The sequence below is a fragment of the Drosophila simulans genome, chromosome 3L (assembly GCF_016746395.2).
Source record: "Drosophila simulans strain w501 chromosome 3L, Prin_Dsim_3.1, whole genome shotgun sequence".
NCBI lineage: Eukaryota > Metazoa > Arthropoda > Insecta > Diptera > Drosophilidae > Drosophila > Drosophila simulans.
Window position 1 is genome coordinate 2,297,495 of NC_052522.2, and position 24,999 is coordinate 2,322,493.

The window sequence follows — 24,999 nt, forward strand, 5'->3', positions numbered from 1 at the left end:
CTTAATTTGAGCAGCACTAATTCAAGGATTTAGGCTACTTGATAGAGGATAATACCAATATGTACTGCACACAATAAGTTGTTCAGCCTTGGAAACATTATTTCAAACCAGCAATAAATTAAAGTTTTCCCAACCACCAAACCACTCGCACCTTTAACTCAAACGATGATTTATGACCAACTGGTACTTGGCAGTGTTACGCATACGCCACGTGGGCCATAGTGCATAAATTAGTGGAAGCCATTACCACTACTACCATTGCTCCTGGGACCCGTATCCTTCGACACTTTTTGTGGCCCTAACGGCAACAAAACGCCATCTGTTGTTAGAATTTGGCCTGACCTTAACCTCGTCTCAAGAAAAACGCAAAAGGAAAAGCGAAAGGAAAACTCCGAAGCGAGAGCCAAAAGGAAACGCCATCAAAACATAAACAAAATGGTGCCCAGCAGCTGATGGGCTGCACGGAACAGCTGTTTCCGGTTTGCGCACGCGCAGCACAAAGTCACTTAAGAGAGCCACTTCCGGCCTAAGAGCGTCCCTTTGCAGACTGCCATCGCGTTTGATTTTGCCCACTGTCTTTGCTTGTGGAACCCGAGGATGCGATCCACAGGAAGCAGTTGGCAACGCAGCAGTAACTGCCAGTTAGGCGACCCGAGACTGCGGATTCTGGCGCCGCCGCCACTCGCGCACAGTCTTCATCGCCTCTCGGTGGCGTTCGCATCGTCGGCGCTTCGGTCCCTCCAAGTAAATACTATATCCCGAACCATCCTGAACTGAACCGAACTGAGCTGAACAGAACAGAACAGAACTGATTTGGACGCAACGGAACCGTGCACTGCGGATTTGTTGACTTCCATGCACTCGGCTCAGTTGCGTTTTGCGTTCCGTGCGCTGCGGCTGCGTTACTAGCTGAATTCCAGTGATTTATCTTACTCAAGTGAAAAGTATTTTCAACAAATTTCAAACATATAACTTATCAACATGGTGTTGAAGAAATTTTAAAAATAAATCGCTAATAACATTCATTGAATGAAAAGCTGGAACCTTATTGAATCTATTTTGCATTTTTTTAAAGAGTTGTAAGTGAAATTAAAAATAAATTAAAATATAACTGTTCAATTGAAATTCGTTTTTTTAAACGGTAATTTTAATTTGAGCTAGTTCACCTAAATCTTAAATGACAATGAAAAGATTGTAAAGATTTATGTAAATTTCCATTTTCTTCTCTAACCGATGGAATATTTCTAGTTTTATCTTTATGAAATATGTAAAAAAAAATGTTATATTATCCACAGAAATCAGTGAATAAACTTCATAAATTACAAGAAATCGATAAAAATGTAAATGAAACGGAAATCGTGAACACCAACACAAGATTTAAATGATAATAATGCATTAGGCAAATGAAATATTCGCACAACAGCTGTTGAATAATTTGCATAATTCGGCGTGGGAACAGCATTTTTGGCTCTAGTTTGCAGTAAGTGTCAACCCATTAAATTATTTGTGGCAATAAATTATCAACCTATGTGCGCAGTGCAATAAATGTCGCAATCTACGGCGATGGGAGCTGAAGTCCTTTTATTTGTAAATAGTTAAATGTCAAATTGGGGCACCGATAAATAAAGCCCGATCGAGTGGCTCTCATAAATTGTGAGAAACTTAAAGCTACTCGAAGGAGACTCCTTCTCAACTTGAAAGTCCTTCGACATGAGAGTAATTGAACGCTTATCAAACAATTGCAGTAATGTTAAGTCGCATTTTCTGCAGATTTCCAGCGAATTTATCCGGCTTAATGGCAGTCTAGTCAATTGGGCAACGAGATTGCTTCCTTTTTTGTCATTTTCCAGCGGAGAAATTAATGGAGTGTTGAGGCATTTCTGCTTAACACTTGCCTTCCAAGTGGAAGTTCGGATGTTGACAAAGGAAGGATTCCAAGGGGTCAGGTCCTTCAGCTGCGCTCGCAGGAACCCTTCAAGGACTTCCGTTGGCCATCCCTTCGGCAGTCCATTGTCCCCGCCATCAAGTTCCAGTGAATTCTCTATCAACGAAAGATAAAAAAAGCCAACAGAACAGTGACTTTGTCCTGCTCCTGGAACAATGCAAACAATCACAAAATGGCACTAGGCAAATACAAGAGCTGACCGCTTGCACGTGACATCGGAAAACATAAAAGAAAATTCGAGAGTGGGAAAAGAGTGGCAGAGAATGCAAAACAAAGCCTTCGGCAAATAAACTGGCAAAGCAAACTAATGTTTTAGCTTAGTTTTAATTGCAAATGGTTTTGTTAGCGTTAGGCAATCCAAGCGTCTGAATTATATGCCAAATTAAAGATTTCAGTCCATCTGCAATTTAATCCTTTAGTCCGCTTAGCTCTATAAACTTGTCTCCTAATAGTTGCTACATATTCGGGAAACCAATAAACCTACAACAATAATCCTCTGGCAAAGAAATACATACATTTTTTATGCTGCACAATTCATTTAAAAAATGCACGCATTTTCGTTTTCGTTAGTTCTTCGATAATCTGTGAACATTTTTGGAAAAACAAGCTTTCCCACAAAATAAACAAGTCCTCAATAGAATACACTGCCGTTCCTAAAAATGTTTGCCATGAATATATGTTTTTTTATGGTAAGCACTGGATTTTCCTCTGTTCCTCGTTAGCCTACCGAAAACTAATCAAAAACGAAAAACAAAGTCATCTGTCAATTTGCTGAAACAACAAATAAATAAAATTTAATTAAAGCCTCTTCGTGGCGCTCAATATATTAGACTTTGGGGATGACTTTGACGGGAAATTTAATCAAAGTTTCCGTTTCGGTTTCGGTTTACTTTTACTTCCTGCCGCCGTGATACGATAAGATTTTAATCAAAAATCAGTTAAAACTTTGCCTTGGTTAAAACTTGGTGGAAACTGCCTCGTCAAACTTGATATGGCACTTTGTTACTTTTACGTTTTCAGCCGTTTTTTCCTCTATAAATTATAAATTATATCCGCTTCACTAGCGCTGTTTTGGCCCAGGGAGAAAATTGTCTGATTTGCATAACGCGGCGTATGCGTAATAATGATCCAAATCAAGTCTGACGATTTGCCTTATTGACTGTATATTACTTTATTTGCGCAGTCAAATTTTGTAGAGATTTTCCTCGGCTCTTCCTATTCCTATTGAATTTCATTTATTTACGTGTGTGTAGGTGTGGTTGTTTTCGCCTTTGTTTTATGCACGCACAAATATTTCCTTTGGCTTTCATTTTTTGCGTGTTTGAGTTCGTAATTTGAGTTGATTTGTGATAAGGGGGCTGCTGATTTCGATTGTTTTCCCACACTCCAATCTGTCCCCCAAATTTTCTCCTCTTTTTTCGAAAAGTTGACCTGCCTTGACATCATTGCGGGTGCGTTTGTGTGCGTGTGTCTGTGTGTGTGTGTTGGTGAGCGCCTAGTTGTAGGCAATGCTTATTTTTTATGCTCGTTCGTCGTGATTGGAAGGGTGGTATTCCCGTTATGGGTGGTTATGGCCTGTGCCTGGCATCAGATTTGTATGAAAATGATATGCCAAAAATACCAAGCAAATCCCCCTCACGTAATGCCAATTACATTAAAATTACTTTCAGTCCTGCCAACGGGCGAGAGCGTTTAAGATGGCTATGGCAATTGAAACATTAAATTCGGTGCATGTTCCCATTACGTTTTTTTCCAACAAAATAAATATTCAGAAATTTCCCTCCAGGCACATTTTTATTTAATATCGCGCATGTTTTTTTAAAGCCACTCTCATTGGCAAAACAGAAGATAGAGTACAACATTTTATGTTTGCTTGCATTGGTTGGTACGAATTCCATTTATACTAAAATCTCATGAAACCAAACTACATTCCATTTAAAAAAAACTGGTTTACACATAATGCCGCTCGAGCATAACTTATCATTGCAAATATCAAACAAAATAGAATGCATTTAAACAACTTTATTTCAAGCTGTTGAATGGCAGTAAAATTGAAATACCAAAAAAGTTTGCATTGCATTTCATATTTTTTGATAAGCTTCCCACCCACAATACAAAAAAATAGCACCATGGCAACTGGAAAACGATTCGGAAAACTTGAACTGCACAGGCTACTTTTCCACCCACGCAATTGCCTCGAGCCACGTTCGTTCCATATCCAAAAAACACAGTCATAGAAAAGTTGACTCCTGTTTCGGACTTTGCAACCGACAATTTATTAACAACACCAACAAAAAGAGTGAAAACTTTCGCCCAGACAGCAAAAATTGTGACAAAAATGTTGGTGGCGAACACTTGAGGCGCTTTACAACATCACCAACTCGAGTGAACACAAACAGAGAGCGGAATATTCGCGATTTAAGTTGGCATCATAAATTCAAAAAAGCCAACAAAAATAACCAGAGGACGACTCCTGCATAATTTATGAGCGCTCGAGTGGAGCGAAGCTGCAAAGCAGCGCGGCAAAATGCAAACAAATTTTTCGCAAAAAGTAGAAACGCCTAAAAAGATGCGCAAACTGTGATTATGATTTGCAACATTTGGCCAAAGCTCCGCCCTTAATTGCTAAATGTCGTACAAGCTGAGCCAAAATGCTTGCGACGTGACAGGACTGAATCAGCGATGCTAGTTTGGCTTCTTTTTCGGTTAAAATCAGACTACAGGTTGTTTGGTTCGTTCGAAATATAATCAAAATGTAAAGGAATATGTTTTAATAATCTATCTCAATAAGGCTGGGTTCAGCTGGGCTCAGAACTGAAAGTGGAGCCCGTAAAGGGACACCTTAATGAAGCTGCCTCATCGGGATCCGCAACATTTGGCCACAGCAAAGGGCCATTAAAAGTGCGGCTGAATGTGTCCAATGAATTTAACAGTATGCCGAAATCATTTCGACCTGCCCTCATCACAGTTTCATGAGAGTCCGGCCAGAAGGTCCTGGCCAGGAGCTCTAAGTGCTGCCATTAGTCGCCGTTGCTGCTGATTATAGGATATCCCCGTCGTCCAGGACGCCATCAAGTGTCCCCGTAATAGTTGCCTTTATGACAGGACGTTCCGCTGCCTGGCAGACGGCCAAACGCCAAAGGGTTTCCTCCGCCCGATTTTCACGATTTCCACGATTTCCACGAATCCACAGCTGGGAGGCTCGAAATAACAGCTTTCGGTTGGCAATAGCATAAATGTCACCACCGCAGCAGCGATCCGACCAGGCCAACACGTAAAACGGGGCTACGGAGCCCCATTTAAATTACATTTCAATGGAGGAGGCGAACTCTGCCGCCTTCTAACTACTTTCTTGCCAGGCACGTAATAGACAGCATTCTGGAACTGCAAACGCCTCCGTCATTTATTTATTGCCAAGCAATTGCAGCAATCAAGGCGAAAGCGATGGAACTATGCTATGCAGAGAACGAAAAATCAGGAGTTATAAATTCCAAGCTGGCACAATGGTTTAACTAGGAGTTCCAATGAAGAATTAAACGATGGATAGAACACAGCCATTATTAAAGAAATTTTATTAAGATACATTAACTTTATTAATTCCTTCTTAAATCTCTGATATTACTGAGCTCCCTCCGTGGTTTTCCCAGTATCTGGAACAAAGTTTTCCGGACCAAAGGGCTGGCTTCATCGGCCTGTGTGCGTGTGCCATTTGGCTTCGTGTCAGCCAAGTCAAGCAAACAAATCATGGTTACAGCCCGAACTGTTCGCTCTGATGTAAAGGCGGTTTTACAATAGCGCGAAAACGCATCGCCAACTGCCAGACACTTTGGCATAATTGGGTCATAAACTAGTCCAAGGATCCGGATCCGAGCCATCGATGACGGCTGATGACCTTTTCGAGTGCGTGCTTCATTCCGATAAAGTGCAATCGGTTCACTTGGCGGCGCATAATTAAGGGAATTGTGCACGATACTCGCATGTCAAAGGATTCGAAGCCCTCTTATCACAGAGGCAGAATTGGTGAATGGGCAATTGCACAGAGTCCTAGTTCAGATCTCTAATCGAAATGGGAATGTACAAATTAGTGCAACAAGATAGACTCCAATGTAGCAGTGAAGTATTGCACTACTTAATTGCATTGATAATATAATTAAGAGGAAGTTAGTTACTTTCATAATTTATAGAAAATCACCTTAAGCTCACTCATAACCTTCGGGCAAATCAGAATTACTTACTATTTTGTATCCTTTCGGCTTCATTTCCTTCTAATCAGGAATTGCCTTGACCTTGTGCCCATTACAGTTTCTCAATTACAATAATCTGCTTTGATGATTGTTTTACCGATTCTACAAACAAACTTCGACTTGGCCCAAAGTTAATTGGCTCTCCACTCCCTCGAACTAATTTCACTGGGCTATCGTTGGCTATAATAAGCAAACGAGTGAATCAATTTATGCGAGCTCTTACTTTTATGTGGCTACATTTCGGGTTTGGTAAATATTTACTTGTTTCTTTTTTTTTATTTTGCCAAGAGTTATGAAAGTTTGTCACGTTTATCGGCAGTAGTAAACTTGCGATTAGTGTAAATGCAGAGTAATGCCATATTTACTTTGTGGATTGAATGATAGCACATGCACGTACAATGTACATATATATAGGGTGTCAATAAATAAGAAACCCCAATAAAGCACACAATTTAGGGCCCCCAGCTGAATGACAATTCCTTAGACAAATTTGCCCAAGTACATGGGAACTTACAAGCGAATTTCTCGGCTCTGTCAACAAATCTCCTAAGTGCGAAAACATGTTTGTCTTTAAGCCTTTCGAACCTGCAGTCCTTCGCAATTTGTACAAGTTAATGGACACCCTGTGCCACTCACATCACTCACATAATTCAATTAGCCCGCCTCGTCCTTAATGAGAACTACAAAAGGCGAGCAGAGGGCAGGGCAGAATCCTGCCCAGCGTGGGGCGGCGAGCGGCACGCCCACTTCGAGTTCATTGTAATGCTCTGTGGTAAAATGCGTAAAATAATTAAAACAACATAAATAATGTTATTATCAACAAACGCAGCTGAGATAGATGTTGATGGGGGAAAGTTTCGGGAAGAGCGGCCAACTCGACCACCCATTGTCCTTGCTTTCCAGCTAAGTAGATTTCAAATTATTCCATTAGTGTTGATGACATTTGGCGCACGTCCAGCGAGTCCTGCGAGTCCAGCCCGTCCTGCTGATGATATGTGAAGAGAAGTGCTAATGCCTTGGTCCGTCTGCCTGGCGAAATTAGATGGGCAACTTAATTAGGCAAAAGTCCGCAGTCCGCAGTCCGCAGTCCGAACTCCGGTTTCCAAGTATCACCGAATCACTCGAATCCTTGGATACCCGGGAAATGCCATTCAATTTGTCACCCACTTTATCGCCCGGCGACGACATTCGATCCGATTTCCAGCTGAGTCAGACAAATAATCGCCCGAAACTAGATTTCATCGAGGGCTTAACTAAAAATTAAATGCAAATTGCATGCACGAACGCACCAGACTATGTGATTTATGCGTCTATATAAAGGCAACGAAAACAGCTCTGCAAATGGATACCCATCAATCAGAAGCGAGGACTTAGGTGCTATACGATGCGATGCGATGAGCTGGTCCTGGCCAATTTTCACGTGGAATGGGAGATTAATGACACAGGATTCTGCCACTGGCAGTGTCATCATGGCGGGTATTTATGTGCTAAGTATAGCCATGGCTTAATAAACCAGCATTTGTAACACAAATCTCGTGCACATTTCTGGGGACAGGGTAACTTTGCGCCTGCACTCTCTGCGACTTGGCCGCCTTTTATGGTTACATTTTGTCATAATTTGCTTTTTCGCCTGACAGCACAGATAAAAAGCTTTCCCAGCAATTGATTAAAGCTGCCAGCACAGACAGCCGTAATGTTTTAAAGTGCGGGAACAAATACAGGACCCCGCCATGGATAATAAATTAACTATGGCCGACACGTAGGCACATAAACTTCGAACTGCTTTTCACTTCTCCACGCCTCCTCCATCGAAGGCAGCCCCAAATTTTGTCAAGTGGTCAGCAGAAAACACCCAAACCATCCGGGGGCTCATGCAAAATTTATATTCTAAGACCTCCCACGATCTGATGCACTGAGATAATATTCAAGAGAAAAACATTTCATCAATCTTAAAGCCGCTGAAAATGTAGATACAAGAATGCATTTGATTTTATTAAACGAATGCTTCATCTGAACAAATCTTTGCAACCTCCCTTAAACGTTTAAAATATGTCGTTGAGCCAGAAATTTGCACTTTAAATGTTTTTCTCTGTATTCTGTAGAGAAAAAGTAGGCGCCCACTCACGCACTTGACCTTGCTGGTATTTATTCAGCGAATGACGAGGACCTGAGGAGCAGAGGAGCAGGACGAAGGAGCTCAGCTATTTACAGCTGACTTGGCAGTATTCTTTTTATTCCTGTGCAGCCGCAGGCAGCTGCAGGCTTTTAATTTTTTACAGCTGCTATTAAAAAAAAAAAAAGAAAAGCGTGGAAAAAAAAAGAATGAGCCCCCAAAAAAAGGGCAACCAATCCGAGGTGCTCGTCTGGCTGCGCCATTATTCATATTTTGACAGCCACCCCTTGGACAGGGCCCACGCGGCGTATGCGTTTTATTTGCTTTCATGATGAACTTTCTGCATATTTTACGTAGGCCAAATATTTTCCCAGGGACTTCTTCCGCCCGACCCCCCACCCTGCCGGGGAAAAGCCTCTGAAAACGAGCAGCTAATGCGCGTGAAAATACTTGGCTGCCGGTCTGTGTGTTGTGAGCTTGATCTTTTTGTTTGGTGTGAAGAGTAAAACGTGGATTGTGGGCTTGTTGATTTAGGCCAGAAGGGGTTAAGCAAATAATACAAGTCGGAGACTGAGACTTGGCGATTCAGACATATTTCCAGAGTAACGGATAACTAGGAAATTAAGGTTGGCCACCCAGCATTGACACATCACAATTTCCTGGATTAAATGAGATTTTTGATAAGCGCTTTGAAGGATCTTTTAAATGCACCTGTAGCAAATGCTATGCCTTCATTTTCATCCCATTATTATTAAAAAATTGTGTCATTCAAAAATCTTTACAAGCTTAAATGGGCCGAGTGCCCATACTAAAACTTTATTAAACTTATCAAAGAGTTCAAAGTTTCTCTGCTCCATTAAACCTGTCAAGATTGAGCTTAGGTAAACACATTATTTCATATTCAACTTTATAGACTTGCCTTTTCAAGCGTCCGTTCCAGAGCCATGAGAACCTTGAGTGATTCGAATTGAAACGCACAGAACTCATTGAGAACAAACTCTTGTTTCGATTTATTTTTTGACCCCTGGCCTGAACTCTCTGTCTGCGCCGTCAACCACTCAAATGTCAAGCAATCCCCAGGCAGCTGACACAACGGTTGCCCCAAAAAGCGGTTCCATCTTAAAGTTTAGACGAAAAAAGTGTAGTTGAGACAAACAACCGCAAACATCTGCGTGGGTGGACGCATTTGCATACCGAAAATAAGGACATGTGTTTGTGCCTGGAATTGATAAGGCCTGCGGCGCAGAAGACCCACAACTTCTGTCGTCCTGCGAAAGGACTTGGTGTTGCATAATTTAGGGTGCCATCATCGCCAGGAACAATGGGACGAACTGAACTAACATTGATTTAAGCAGAACTGCCATAAATTTGAATATAAATAAATAAAATGGTGTCGGGCCCATAAATAAATATGACAAACACCTCGGAAGTCTCAGGTGCGTTTAAGTCAGCTGAGTGCATTTGTAGGCCAAAATGTTTATTAAATGAGTCGTTTAGGGTTAATTTTCCATAATTTATGTGCGAAGGGTTCAGAACTGTGGGAAAAAAAGTGATTTGGGTAGCGCAGAACCTCCGCACTTAACCATTTGCTGATAAGCCGTTCTAATTTGCATAATTTTGTGTGGTATTTTTAAATGTGATTACAAGTATTCTAAATCCTCTTAAAGTTCGGCCTCCAAATTGAATCGTCCTTTGGCTTCGCAAGTCCTTTTATTGCCTGTGGCCATGCAGCCTTTTCCACCATTCGCTGGTGAGATCTGCCTATGAGTTATGATTATAGATATGCCGAGTCCTTCGGCTAAGGCTACTTTAAGTGTGGCCTTCAGCTCGTATCGTCCTCGGACTTGGCCCTAATTTTATTTGCTTTGGTCATGGCAATTACATTGCTGGACATATTCCATTTCGTGTTGTCTATTTTTGTGTTGGCCAAATGAAATTAACACAGCATCAACAGAGACCGAGAAAATGGAGGCAGAGCGAGCTGTAGTTCGTGGAAAACACACATGAAAATGAGATGCCATTAAGAGGGCGGCTGGTGAAAAGGGGGCGGGGCGCTGGCCCAGCAGGCGGTGAAATATCAATGGCAGAACAGCGGGAGAGACTGGTAGAAGCCCGTTTTCCATGCCTGCTACTTATGCGTGCAGCCCACACGCACACAAACACCCCAGGGGTAGACACACAGATACGCACAGAGACACACAGATACACGGCGGAAAATGTGTACACTTTAAAGAATTGGAAACTGAAAGGAAAACGAATTTACTAGGCTCTTAAAATTCCTTGTAAAGGAGTTCGTATCTTTTTCAATTCTTGGAATAACTTTGATTTCGGTACTATTTTCAGATAGTCTTTGTCCCTGTGTAACCATCAACTTATACAATACACCCCATATATATGAGAATTCCTCCATTCGCTGGGCTGCCAGAGCGTCGCACTGCTCATTCATATCCATTGTGGGGGAGAAAATGCAATCAAATTACTTTGATGTTTCCATTAATGTCGTTTACTTTAACGCTGAGCAACAGTAGCAGTAGAACCACAACTGAGCTGGAATGATAATGCCGGAATCATCTGTTTTGCAGTTTGCTCCTTGGAATGCCCCATTTGATGTCTCTGTTTGCTCTTGCTGTTTTCCCCAGTTGTTGTTGCAAATCAGTGCACAATGTCCTGCCATCCTGGCGTTTTTATTGGGCCCGATGAGCGTCTCAAAGGACCCGGGCCCCAAGGCCCTCGACAACCAATTCATTTGAGTTATTATCTCGGTATCAATGGCCGATTCTCCTCTGGATTCCACCTGCTGGTGGATGAAGGCTGAGGAGTCCTTAAAGTACGTTTTAAATGTGTGCTGAGTTGCCTTGAATTTGGTCTGGAAATATCCCTACACCATCACAGCGATAAGTGTCACTTCCGTTCTGGTTTTATGGCATTTCCCGTCGTCATTATCTGCACTTTGCGGCCAGGCAAACCATTTTTATTTTACAATTTCCATTGTTTGCCGGGCAAGAGAAAACGCATTTCCTGTCCCAAAGCACTGTGGCGAAATGCAAACAATTTTCTGGCGGCGGAAGTGCAAGACGTTGACTAAAAGTGGCTTTAAATGTAGCCGGCTAAGTGATTACTTTGCTAACCAAATTTTGAGAAAAGTAGAAGTAGGCAAACAGTAGCTGGAATTTTTTTTCAATTATTCTGACGACTCGCCGTTTGCCTGAACAAATTTACACTTCTCGAGATCAAATTTTTAATTACTCTTTGCCGTTCGCTATTTACATAATTTCATTTCACGTTCACACCTTCGCCCTGACCTTGTCTCGCCCTTTCAATGGCTGGCTGTGGGCGGTGGGCGGTGGGTGGTGAATGCTATTTGGCACCGAGTGCACTGACAGACCGACCTTGTCAAGGCTCCGTTGCGCCCCAATGCCTCGCTTTAATGATAGACGACGACCTCTCCAGAACTCGGGCTCTTCAGGCGACCCAGTCAAGCAGTGCCATTCAACAAAATGGCTAAGCAAACAGGGCGGGCGGGCCGAAAAGGGGCGCGGCCAGGACCAACCAGGCAGCCAGCCACTTGACAAGCTGGCCAATTGTTATTGCCCCGGCCAAAGGCGGGAAATAGAACCACCTGCTTATTAGCGAACAGAGAAGGTCGAAGTAATGGTCCTTTTAGCATGCCTTCACAGCATGACTTTACATACCGATTTGTGGATTATTACCTCGTTAATGAGATGAACAATAATGATGCTTAAGTTTTACCATTGGTGTATATGTAGATTGTACTACTTTTCATTGAAGTAACTACATAGCAGCACTATTTTTTTGGCCTCAATTGTTTGCCACTATCAGCGAATTAAACCAATAACAAAGCTGGTATTTTTACCGCGGGCACACGTGCTTCATGCTTGACTTGAGCTTATTGAAAGGGGTGTGGGTGTTTACTTTCCTAATAACTTTGTTGGCAGAACCGTGAAATGGATAGGCAATTACCAAACCCAACGGGCGACCAAATTGCTGACAATCAAGGGACCATTCTCTGCATCTTTAACCTTCTTCAACACCATGAGTTTCTGCTTTCTGCCACTCAATTAAGAGCAGCATTGTTTCAAAGTGAAGCAACTTGCACTGCCACCCGAAACTATTTGCACATGTGCCAAAGTTTTCGGCAACAAATTGCTGGTCTGCCAGGCAACACGTTTCCATTCGGCCCAAAACATGCATCCCATTCAGTGTTATCTCTTTGAGGTTCGGGCTTAAAATGTTGGCCAGCAGACTGAAAGCGAAACCGAAATTCTGTCAAACATTTGAGGGTGGGTGCAATATGAACTCATGTGTAATTGCATTGATAAGCTAATGCGGTTGCTTGCTGGCCAAAACAATGAAGTTAATTACACATACCTGGCTTAAAATACAGCCGAGTAACATAGTCAGATTATAATTTAGTATGATTAATGTTACCACTGCCTGCTTATGTATATGCCAGAGCTGCATGATCCGCTTACTCGAAATTCAATCTCATTTGTTGAACAATTGATTCCCCGCAGACAGAATTCCATTTCGTCTGCGAGTTTCCCTGCTTTGAATACTTAAAACTCTTTGAGACTAAAATTAGCCCTGGGCTTACCCACTCACCTAGTAGTATCCTCCATTTTAGCAATCTCCCATCTTGTTGTTTCTGGCGAATTACTCACTCAGACAAGACAACATGACGTATGCTTGATACACAAATTCCAGTCAACAGGCGAACATACACTCCAATTTCTGCGACAGCATTTCCATGGAAATTTTTTCGCGAAGGCAGCGAGCAATTTGCCAAACGAACAATGACAACTGGATGACATTTGAATTATGCCTGCGCAGCATGTGTATCACAAGGTTGCGGCTTCTGCGGCCACCTGTGCGTATGAGTAACGTGCCGAAATCATGGCGAACGAGCGATTCGCATGTCGTCTAATTACATCGACAAGAACAGATTTTTGTTTAGCGATTCTTTCTCGTCGAGTAGCGAAACAAAACTTTGACAGGATGTTTGCAGGGAAGTCAGACAACCTGACACAAATATTAGCAGGCTCTAGCTGTATTTATACTTGTGTGCCCATGCACAACCGCCATTTCACTCCTCAGGCCAGACACTCTGTGTTCTCAGACTGCTGCCATGACTGGCAGCTCGTGTCCATGTGAGCCAAGTGGCGTCGCCATCAAGTCATCGTCGTGACAAACGGCTGCAGCCCTCCAGCGGTTTGGGTGACAAAGTTCGCCGGGGAATCCCCGTATGCCCCCCAAAACATCCGGCAAAAGAGTCTCAAGGAGCGGGGGCTGAGTTCTCATAAGGCTAAGCTGTGCAGTGGCAAATATGTCTTGGTTTCAAAGAGAACTATCATCTTGTATAAGCCTGAAATGAGTTTAAATTAAAGTCCCATTGACGTGTGCAAAATAAAGCACACTTTTAGACACCTTTAAATGGGATGTGAAAGACTGACGTGCTGCCACAGAACGCCTATAATTTTCCCATTTTTCACCGTGTGACCTTGGCCATTATCTTCGCTCGACGCACTTGACACACGCTGCATACGCTGAAAAGCTGAGAGCACTAATGGCATAGTATAATTCTAATCTTTTTGTTTTCCGCCTGCTCGAGACTCGAGCTGCCAAGAGTTTCGCTCATTAAATTCCCGGTCAGCAGCTTTAAGGTTTACTTTGCCAAATTGTTGGAGGGTAAGCATTCCTTCCACTTGGCTGGCGAAAGCACTTATCTTAAATTTGATCAACTCGAGCAGCAACTCCAGCTGTCCATCTTCACATGGCGGGCGTGGCGGGGAATGACTTCTGCTTATTTCCGGTCTCGATATTTCGCACTTCCTGCCTTCTTATTTTTTGGCTAACCGTTTAGAAAACAATTTAAAATAATGCCACTGCAGAAAGCAAAGCAAACAAGCAGCGAATAACAAGTTTGCTTACGTGAAGAAGAAAAATGCAAATACAGAGCGAAGAACAAACAGCTGGCGAAGGAAAAGTAAACAGGGTAGCAAAACAATCAATCAATAATCAATAAGGAGCAAATATTAGTTTGAAGAGCAGCAAATAGCGGAACTCAATGTTGGCTTGAATCAAAAATAAGATTTCCCCGCAGCTTGAATTTCATTTCGCTGCGATTGTTGGCCATTTTCCGGCTCCCCTGCCACCTAAAGCATCCATGGATGTGTTGTGCTGTTTCTTCTCCGGGTATTCCCCATACATATCTGCTGTCCTGTCTGCCACTGCGATTTAGATGGCGGCACGAATCCGTTCAATATGGGCGTGACATAACTGGTTTATCGGACGAGGACCAAGCACCAAGGTCCTTGGACCACCACCGACTATCGAGCTGATGTATATGTACGTGCATCCCTCTTGTCATGCGGAAATAAGTTTTGATTTCAATTCCTCTTTCGCTTTCACCTTATACCCACTTGACGGCCTTATTTACGCTCTCATTGTTCCTGTTCTGTCCTGAAATGAAAATGCTTTTCTGGCCCGCCATTAGATTGCCTTTCATGGTCCACACTCAGCAAAAATATGTAATCTCAATCAAGTCACTACCAACTTAGATGCACAAATGAATAATATGTTTCTGGCTAGAACTTGATTGAGGTATACAACATTTGCAAGAACCCCTATTTGACCTAGAATTTATTTGTTATAATTATTGTAAGAGTTCAGCATCCCCAATTTCTCTCATTACGCTACCATGTAATCTGTTAAGCTGTCAGACTTTCTGCATAGCAACAGCGTATTATTCTTTGCCATTGTTTGCAAAAATTATAGCATACATCTGCGGCCAACCGGCAGCTGTCATTCATTAATCATTTCATTTGTCACCTCACCAGGACACACAGCACACACCCAACACACACACAACCGCATCGGCACACTCGTGATGAACGGAGCAATCATCCGGCCTCATATAGCCACTATATATTCGCAATTATACAAAATTATTTCCTCTGGGCGGCAGCAGTTTGTATCGAATTTCGAATGAACCATGGGGATTGAGCGGCATATTCTTGCATAACGGCGTTCATCAAGCGGCAATTAATTTATATAATCGAATTATGGCGCGGCACGATTTTAATTAATATTACTTGGCCATTTGTCTTGTGTCATAATAATGGGCACAACAATTACATCAGTCAAACGGAGCAAAGCATCAATCAATTAATTTCACCGCCATTTGATGTGGCTACAGTATTTAATTTCCACGCAGCGAGCCCAAATAAATTGCATTTTAGCCACTTGAGTACTTGATTAGCCCCTTGGCTTATTTACAGGCTACGCCAAAAAAGAAATTGGTAGCAAATGGAAATTTGCAAATCAAATTACTAAGCTTCCTGCACATTAGCTGCTCGTTCTCCGTGAATTTCCGCCGCTTTTCTTCCGCTTTCCACTGTATCTCTGCCCTCTATGCATATTTAAACAGTGTGCTGGCTTTGCGGTTTCTGTGCCTCGTGGAACGTGTTAATTGCAGCCGCATTCCCCCGCTTTTCCAGCGCTTTCCCAACGCTTTTCCGCTGCCATCTGCAGCTGTAGCTGCCTAACAAATGCAATTAAAATCTTTGCGCAAGGAAATTGTTGCAGCATGCACGCAGAGATACTCGTACTATAGTTTGGTGGCAGCAACGGGGCGGCAGATAACATATTGCCCACGTCCGACGTCCGACTGAAATTGTACGGACAAGGCGAACTCAAAAAAAGAATCCCTCAAAAGGAGAGGCAAGAAAAATGGCATTTATCTCTGACCACGCTCCAGCCATACAAATCTAATTTAGACCACACGACGGCTCCAGATATTTTATATTCGCCACTCAGTTGCGGTCCATCCTGATCTCCTCCAGCTTGCTTGATGAGCCCAGCCGTTGGCCAAATGAAATTATTTATGGGCCATCCTAGGTCAGCTGGAATTCGGTTTTTTAAGGCTTTGAACTTTGCGGCTCAAAAGTGGCTGAGATTCGAATAGGAGCTTCATTTCTTGATTTCTTTTGCATTGCTTCCATTAGAGAAAGCACTCCTTCGGAATTCTAGTCAGCCACTTGCCACATAAATATCTTCTTCGGAGGGTAGCTAACTAGTCCTTATCTCAACTTCCCCATTTATCCTCGCCGCAAGTGCACTTTTCCCGCTGCTAATTAAGTTGCAAGGCAGCCTTCTCAGCAGGCGTTGCACGGAGTAGATAAAAGGAAAAGCCCCCGATTTGCAGACACTATGCTGGGAAAATATATATATATATACATTTTGCTGGCTATTCACTAATCGGCTTAGGGCAGCCACCATGCGACCACAACAACAACAGCAGCACTGTGCTCCATGCAATATTTAATCACATTAGTTGATGGGGTAACGGCCATGTACGCAACAATTTACAACTTGCATTAATTATACGTCTAGTTGGACAATGGCGCCTCTAACTATCCCACTCTAAATGTATCTCTATCTCTATCCTTATTTGCAGGGGCCACCCGTTGATAATAAATTATTAATGCATCTGCTGGGAAGGCGGCTCTGCACGGCTGTCCTTGGCAGCAAATCCAGTTGCAACATCGGTGAGTGACGGGCGGCAATCACAAAGGACTTGCAACAGTTGCCGTTGCTTCTGCTGTTGCTGTTGCAACAATGGCCGGTGGCAACAATGAAACTGAGCCGCTCTACTGCGGCAGCGGCATGGATAATTTTCACACAAGGTAAGCGACTTTCACCAATGTCACGATCAAGGCCAAGGGGCTTTTCCACCAGACATGGCGACAACAATGCCATAAGCCAACAGTTGGGTGCGGGGTCGGTGGTGGCAACATCATAGCCATTAGCTGCTGGGGCAAGGGAATCGTTCAGAAATCGATTATCGCCCCATTTCGGGGGAGCTTCAATTTTGATTTGCCGTACAATTTTCTCGGGCGATTAAACGACGAAGCAGAACGAAAACAAAAAACAGATTTGTCAACAGCAAGGTCAACAATTGATGGCTGAAATCAATTTAATTGACCATATCCTGCGGGCCCTCCAAGTGGCCATCTGCTGCACCCATAAAAAAGTGAATCCGGTCTGCGCGTATTTATATATTCGTTGCATGCCAGTCGGTCGTAAAACCTCGAGATGATGATTAAAAGCGGCCCTAAAAACTTGATGGCGGTTTAGGAAATTGAATTCGTGTAATTCAAGCCGAGTCACCATTCTCCGAAGTTCATACATGTAAGCGATAATAAATAGTTAAGTCAATTGGCCAATAAACCTATCAATATTGTGCATTTACCGATTAGACTTCGATTAAGGTGACGATGCAAGTTTCTGTAGAGAAAATCATATCTAAACTACGAACAAAGCTATTTAGTTACTCTTAAATAAATATGTTATTTATTAAAGTAACACAACACTTTCCCTTTACCAAAACGACCAGAATTTTAAATTTATTAATTCTGATTTATCGTAATAAACTGTACTGATTAATGGGCCATGCAAAAATGTCTAGTTTTTCATGACGCTATTTCTCTTTTTAGTTTCATAAATTAAGAACATAATCCAATCGGCATATAAATCATTAAAAGCCATTTATTTGCCGTGATGAAGTTGTGAACTCCGAGTGAACTGCGAATTATTCACTCTACGGTTGCAAAACAGCCACCGAGGGTCGCCACTTAGACCAGGGCTTTTAGTTTTAATTAGAGCGAGCCTGGCCAGCAGCAGTGTTAATGGCCACAAAGTGGCTGGCCACAGGATCAGCAGCCCAGAATGCGATGCCGCATTCGCTTTAATTAAAGGTGGTAGGTAGCTGGAGTTTGAAAGATGACTGTATGGCAATTAGATGTGTAGCCAGAACACTTGGCCATTTACTTTTGTGTCAAAGACGTGCCAAATTGCCAGCGGAGGCGACACTTGACGCTGTCACGCCCCAGACAGACGCAGACCGCCCCAAAAGCACCCACTCAGCCGTCTCCAGGCGCCACTCAAGCGGCAAAGGAACACCAGAACGACAGAACGCCAGAGCACAGAACGCCAGAAGACCCGAAAAAAAGTATACAATTCAAACGCCAATGTGTCACACACTGACACATCGAAGAAGAACCCTTTCCCTGGCGGCAACGTGACGTATACGCAATATTAATGGCAAAGCGAAAAGGGCCTCAAAAGCTAAGGAAAAACCGCAGCATAACACGCACAAAACAAGCAATTAACATAAATAATAAAGAACGCACAAAGGCGTTCGACTCTCCGTTGCCAACGAGAAAAGCCATCGAAAAGAATACAAAAAAACGCCAAAAAGCCCCAAAAACCGAAGACCCAAAAAATGTGTAAAATTGCTTTCGGAAAATATTTAATTTACCAAATGCATGGTCGTTTTTTGCGGCCGCGTAAGCCCCAAACAAATAAAACAAATAGGCACACATCGTCTGGCATTTCATGTTAAAGGCTTCTCATGCTGATGGACAGGATACACAAAATATATACGAAGTGAGGTGTGTCTACGTGCCACAAAAACAGCGAAATTGAAACGCTTTCCGAATGCCGGCGACACTTTTTGGCGGCACAACCCTCGTCTTGTCGGCCAACTAACTCCTGGGGAATTTACAACTCCATTCATCAAACTCACAAAAACTTTGCCTGCTGTACGGTCTTGGGTTCGTCGTCGCAGGATTTCACCTGGCTAAAAATCCAGACTCCCAGCCATCCCTGAGTCTAATTTATGGCCTTTGATAATCCATGTTGATGAATGGCGGCAACGACAAAAACGTCGACGACATGAATGAAGTCCTGGAATTGTTTTGGACCAGGATGGCATCGGGGCTCCAGGTGGAGCGTACTGGCTCAAAGTTATTGGCCCAGAAATCAGGCATAGTTAGCTGTCGAAATGAAACCCAAATACCGAGAAAACTAGGCAAAACAAGCAGTGGTACACCGGAAAATGCATATGATTGTAAAAACTATATCAATTTACCTAAAAGGCATGGCTTTTAAGCTTTCACATTTATAAAATATTAAAAATAATTATAAAAGTATAACATTAATTCTCTTTTGCCAATACATTCAGACACGTTATTGAGTAGCACTCTTATGCGTTTATTTCTTTCTGTGTAATCCAGGGGATCCCGGGTTTTTCAATGAAATCCCTTCGAAAGGTATAAGTTCAGAATCGAGAGTTTTACGCCAAGTTGGGCATAGTTTTTCTACTCTAGCTACCTAGAAATAATAGAGACATTTTCCTCCCACTACAACTGATTGCATTGCCGGTGCAGAAAGTTTTTTCAGATGGCTCGGAAAAATTTGGTTCGCAAACAAATTAATATGAACTGGCAAGCATTTTCCGGGCAAAAAGCTCTCATCTATGTAGATTGGAATGGAAATTCGGCCAGGATTGCATAAGACCGACCACCTGCAGTGTGGGCTAACACGACTAAAAAGTTGCCCACAAATTTGGCTTAGATTCTCCAATAAAACTGTCGTTCGGCCAGGAATCCCCTTTTTGTTTCGAGTGAATGGGGAATTTCGCACGACAGCAATAAACAATTTAACTAAAGTCCTGCCACCGACAGCACCAGCAGCAGCGCCAGCAGGACGCACACGTGTCACTCCATTTGGAGAGCTCGGAGTATATTAAACATTTTTTCCCCACCAGTCAGCCGCAGGACTTGCATCCTGCAGGCGCTAAAGTGTCGTGTTTGTGGGTCTCGCCTCGCATTTTCCTATATAAATTTTATGCTAAGTCTAATTTGTTGGCTGCAACTTGCACAAAGGCAAAAAATAAACAGGGCGAAATGCCGAAAGCCAAAACCCAACCGAAACCGTTGAGGGCTGCCTCGCTTTTTTCCTGTGCCGAATTCCCTGAAACTTTGCCCAGAAATTTGACTCCTGCGCCTGGGCCTTTCCTCCTCCTCCTCCTTTTTTAGCCTCAAAGCGCTCGACGAAAACTAAACAAAAGCTGGTAAAATGTTTATCCCAGAAGGGGGCGGCGTGGGCGTGGCTGGCTTAAGCCCTAGGCACCCGAGAGTTTATTGCCTCAGTGCTGCAAACGCTGCTGCTTGGCAAGTCAACGGAAATGGCTTTCGGATGGTTTTATTGCCTACTTTGCTGCGAGAAAGCGGACTAGACATGGAAGTAACAAATTGGTTAAGGCTAACTAGAGCATAATAACAGAAACATAATTTGGGAAATGCCTGCCACTCACCCACAACATTTCGATTTGTGTCTTTATTATACTTCTCTGCCGTGCTGGGTTATAACTTTTGGATCCTTGCAGAGAGTTGGGCAATTGTCTAAAAATAAAATTTGTTTAAACGAATGTCACAAGATGGGTTGGTTTTTCAAACAATTTTAATGGATTAATAGACTTAGGAAGTTATTATGCCATTTTCATATATTGTTGCGTTGAATTAAATAGTTAAGCTCACAGCTTATTCATTATTTTTTCAATTCTTTTTTTCAGCTACAAAAACATGCATGGCTATGTGTCGCTGGTGGTCTGCATCCTGGGCACCATCGCGAATACCCTGAATATCATTGTGCTGACCCGGCGGGAGATGCGCTCCCCCACGAATGCCATACTCACGGGTCTGGCCGTGGCCGACCTGGCAGTTATGCTGGAGTATATACCCTACACCATACACGACTACATCCTGACGGACAGTTTGCCGCGGGAGGAGAAGCTGAGCTACAGCTGGGCCTGCTTCATCAAGTTCCACTCGATTTTCGCCCAGGTGCTGCACACCATCTCCATTTGGTTGACTGTAACCCTGGCTGTTTGGCGCTATATAGCAGTGGGTTATCCGCAGAAGAATCGCGTGTGGTGCGGTATGAGAACCACTATAATAACGATAACCACCGCCTATGTGGTGTGTGTACTGGTGGTGTCGCCGTCGCTCTATTTGATCACGGCCATAACCGAATATGTGGATCAGTTGGATATGAATGGCAAAGTGATAAACTCCATTCCCATGACCCAGTACGTAATCGATTACCGTAATGAGTTACTGAGTGCCCGGGCGGCCGCCCTGAATGCCACGCCTACCAGTGCACCACTGAACGAAACCGTGTGGTTGAATGTGAGCTCCTTGCTGACATCGACCACCACCGCTGCACCACCCACGCCATCGCCAGTGGTGCGAAATGTTACCGTCTATAGGCTGTACCACAGCGATTTGGCGTTGCACAACGCCTCGCTGCAAAATGCCACTTTTCTCATATACAGTGTAGTGATTAAGCTGATACCCTGCATAGCACTCACCATTCTGTCGGTTCGATTAATCCTGGCCTTGCTGGAGGCAAAACGGCGGCGGAAGAAGCTCACCAGCAAGCCCGCCACTCCGGCTGCCAGTAATGGAACCAAATCACCGGCCAATGGAAAAGCAGCGGACAGACCCCGGAAAAATAGCAAAACTCTGGAGAAGGAAAAGCAGACGGATCGCACCACGAGGATGCTGCTGGCGGTGCTACTCCTCTTCCTCATCACTGAATTTCCACAAGGGATTATGGGTCTGCTGAATGCCGTGCTCGGAGATGTCTTCTATTTGCAGTGCTACCTAAGACTGAGTAAGTAAATATGTACTATGCATAACGCCATAATATATTCTACAGATTCCCATTTCCCTATAAGAAGTAATAACCCAATGCCTTGACCATTTGCCACCAGGTGACCTGATGGATATCTTGGCCCTGATCAACTCCAGCATCAACTTCATTCTGTACTGCTCCATGAGCAAGCAATTCCGCACCACGTTCACGCTGCTCTTTCGTCCGAAATTCCTGGACAAGTGGCTGCCGGTGGCGCAGGACGAGATGGCAGCTGCTCGAGCTGAGCGCTCTGCGGTGGCACCTGTCCTGGAAAAGGGACGACAGCAGCCGCAGGTGGTGATGGCCAGCACGACCACCAACATCACGCAGGTGACAAATCTGTAGCACAGGAGGAGTCGTGGCCGCCGAACTTTGCTCAGTCGCCTGCTGAGTGTCCTGAAACGCGGCAGAAGGCGCTCCTCCGGCGAAGGAGGCGTGGGAGGAGGTGGTGCTCCGTTGGCCTGCAACGATGCGGTGGAGCCAGCGTTCCAGGCCATCGTTGTGGTGGTGAACAAGGCGAGCGGGGCCACGGAGAACCAGCTGTACACCGCTGAACAAGCTCGCATTGTGACGTAGTAACCCTGATAGTAGTACATATTATATGCCTAGTTATCCTTGTAAAAAGTAAACTAGTTGTGTAAGAACCCCAGATAGCCACGAGTTATGTGCATACTTTGGTGGGAAATCGTAAAACCCGTACAGTCATAATAATAAAACGCTGGTTCATCACTCATACGCACCGTTTGACTTCACTCTATTCCCCATTCACAGTCAAGTAGAAGCTGTAAAAATGCTGTGCATAAACTAGCTCGTATAAGCTACAGCTGGCGTCACAATAATAGTTACCATTGTGTCACAACAAAGATCAAAGTCAAAAAATATATAGTTTTGTAAAATGTTTCGTACATCTATCTGTATATTTAACTAACACAATTCAGAAACTTTCGCTTTAGCTTACTAGTATAGAAAAGCATGGAAAATGTTTTATTTTCCCCACTTGACCCAATTGTACGCAGCTGTTCAGCTTTTCGGCATGAATCAAATCAAATATAGTAAACTTTTGCATCTTTCCCACTTTGATCCCATGCGTTTTCATGCTGATTTCATTCGCATAAAGTATGCAACACACGTACTCACTCAAAACTACGAATTTTCGGCAACGATTTGAGCAGAATATTTGCAAGTTGTTGTACAGATTATACATATATACACACACACTTATGTCCGTATCTTTAATAATGGCAATTAAGTCCTAGAAATATTGACCTGATATCGATGCAGGCATTGGAAAAATAAGTGGCAGTTGCAGTGCGGTGCGTAGGTAAATGAAATACTTTGCGAATTCTATTATTGGAAATCGGAATTTGGGCTGTGAATGAAATTATAGTTTTCTTGAACGCACTCGGGAATTCAGTTCCGATTCGTGGGTTACTGAATTTATGGGAAATAATTTAAGGCAGTCACTGCAGCTGACCGAATAATCCAATGAAACATTGCATAAACATTTGCAGTTTTTCCTCACTTGGGAAAATTGCAATCGCTTAAGCCCCTCGACGAATGACAAATGGCCAGCGAACGCATAAATTATGGTGATTGAAGTATTTGCACTTGAGCCCCGACAAATATTTTCAATCTCGTTAATAATAAACACGTAAATCAAACTACGAATAAGTACATGTGAATACACCAAGTATATGTAACTGTGTGTTGCTTGAACAACGATTAAATTAGCTGCTAAATTAAAAGAACTTATATTAAATTAAATGAATTAAATTATAAAGTTGCCACTTTGCTTACTGAAAGTAAGCATAAATAATAGATTAATTGTTGTTTGTTATGCCCATTTAGATTGACGGATAAGTGTGATTTAAGCTACTCAATTAACCAATCGAGAGCCACCAAAAGGTTTATTAGAGCGTAATTAAGTTTTATATATAACAAAAAGGTTTAAATCGAATTGAAAAGCTCACTGATTGGTATTTAAATTAAGCAAACGCTAAACATAATAAAATTAAATTGAACACACCAAAGTTGTTTCATTACGAGCCGACATAATTTTTAAATAACTTATGAGAGTTTTTCTCTTATTTATGAAACAGGCCAATAAAGCGGGCAAGAGCTCCTCTTTGAAACATATTTTAGGAAAGTTTAATTTGCATTAGCCAGAAAATACGGCGAACCGCAGGGAAAAGTTCACACAAAAGTATAGAAATGTTTACTCGTAGGAGGAAGGGAATCCAAAACAATAAGCATGAGAAATGGGCCACAAAACTTTATGGCCCAAAACGAGCTGGGAAAACGTGGCAGGAGTTCGGCGAAAGATGAGAAATGCTGGCTGCCAACTTTCCTAGTTCCGAGTAGTTGTGCAAAATAAAAGATTACTTCAGATTGCACTAGCCCTGATAAGCCATGGAAATGGCTGTCTAAAAGACAAGTTAGTTGCGGTCAAGACTCGGGGCTTGTAACATTTCATTTGGCTTAAAGTTAGCGGACCGCGTTCAGCGGAAAATTCCCAGTAACTTTTTGAAGTTAAAATTAAAAGGGCCAAAGCCAAGTTGAACGGGTTCGCCAAGGATAATCATCTTTTGACGCCCCTCATTATCTGTACGCGTACTGGTAAGTATCGCAACCCAAGCCCAATCTACCTTGATTTCCGCCCTTTTGCTTATTGAATTATGAAGCCATTTAAAGGTTGTTCCCTTTTAATCTGCTAATTAACTCAATTGACGCCTACCTGGGCCTACTTTTACCCAATTATAAGCCCACCACCTTCGGGCCTCCTTTTCTGTCCGCCGATAAGTTTACAATTTTGCAATTAATGCTCCATTTTGACGGCTACAATTGGCTACGCTTTTATTACCACCATTGTTTATTTGGCCGTGCTCAATTAAATATGAATCGCAACTTGGCCCTCGAATACCAGGCCATAAAATGCAGCGGTGCGGGACCAGCTTGCGGCACTCATAAACACATTTTATCGAAGGCAGTTAGGCCGAACTTTGGCCATTATTTGAACGTGCTGCGACTGGAAAGGAACGCCATACGATTGCATATAGGAAAAAGGCAAAAATTTTAACCGCCTTTAAATGGTCTTTAGTGGCCTTGAATTCATTCCGTATGCTTCATAGAAAAATTAT

The 24,999-nt window shown here is 43.0% G+C and overlaps 1 protein-coding gene across 1 annotated transcript; it reads left to right on the forward strand.

The window, feature by feature from the left end:
- Positions 1–562: 562 nt before the first annotated feature.
- On the forward strand, positions 563–23,887 carry LOC6736481 (G-protein coupled receptor dmsr-1). The gene is made up of 5 exons (XM_016170675.3): positions 563–1,079; positions 1,296–1,480; positions 16,779–17,007; positions 20,739–21,841; positions 21,942–23,887. Exons 3-5 carry the CDS (start codon positions 16,940–16,942, stop codon positions 22,205–22,207), a joined length of 1,437 nt encoding a protein of 478 aa, XP_016030016.2. The 5' UTR covers positions 563–1,079; positions 1,296–1,480; positions 16,779–16,939; the 3' UTR covers positions 22,208–23,887.
- Positions 23,888–24,999: the final 1,112 nt, after the last annotated feature.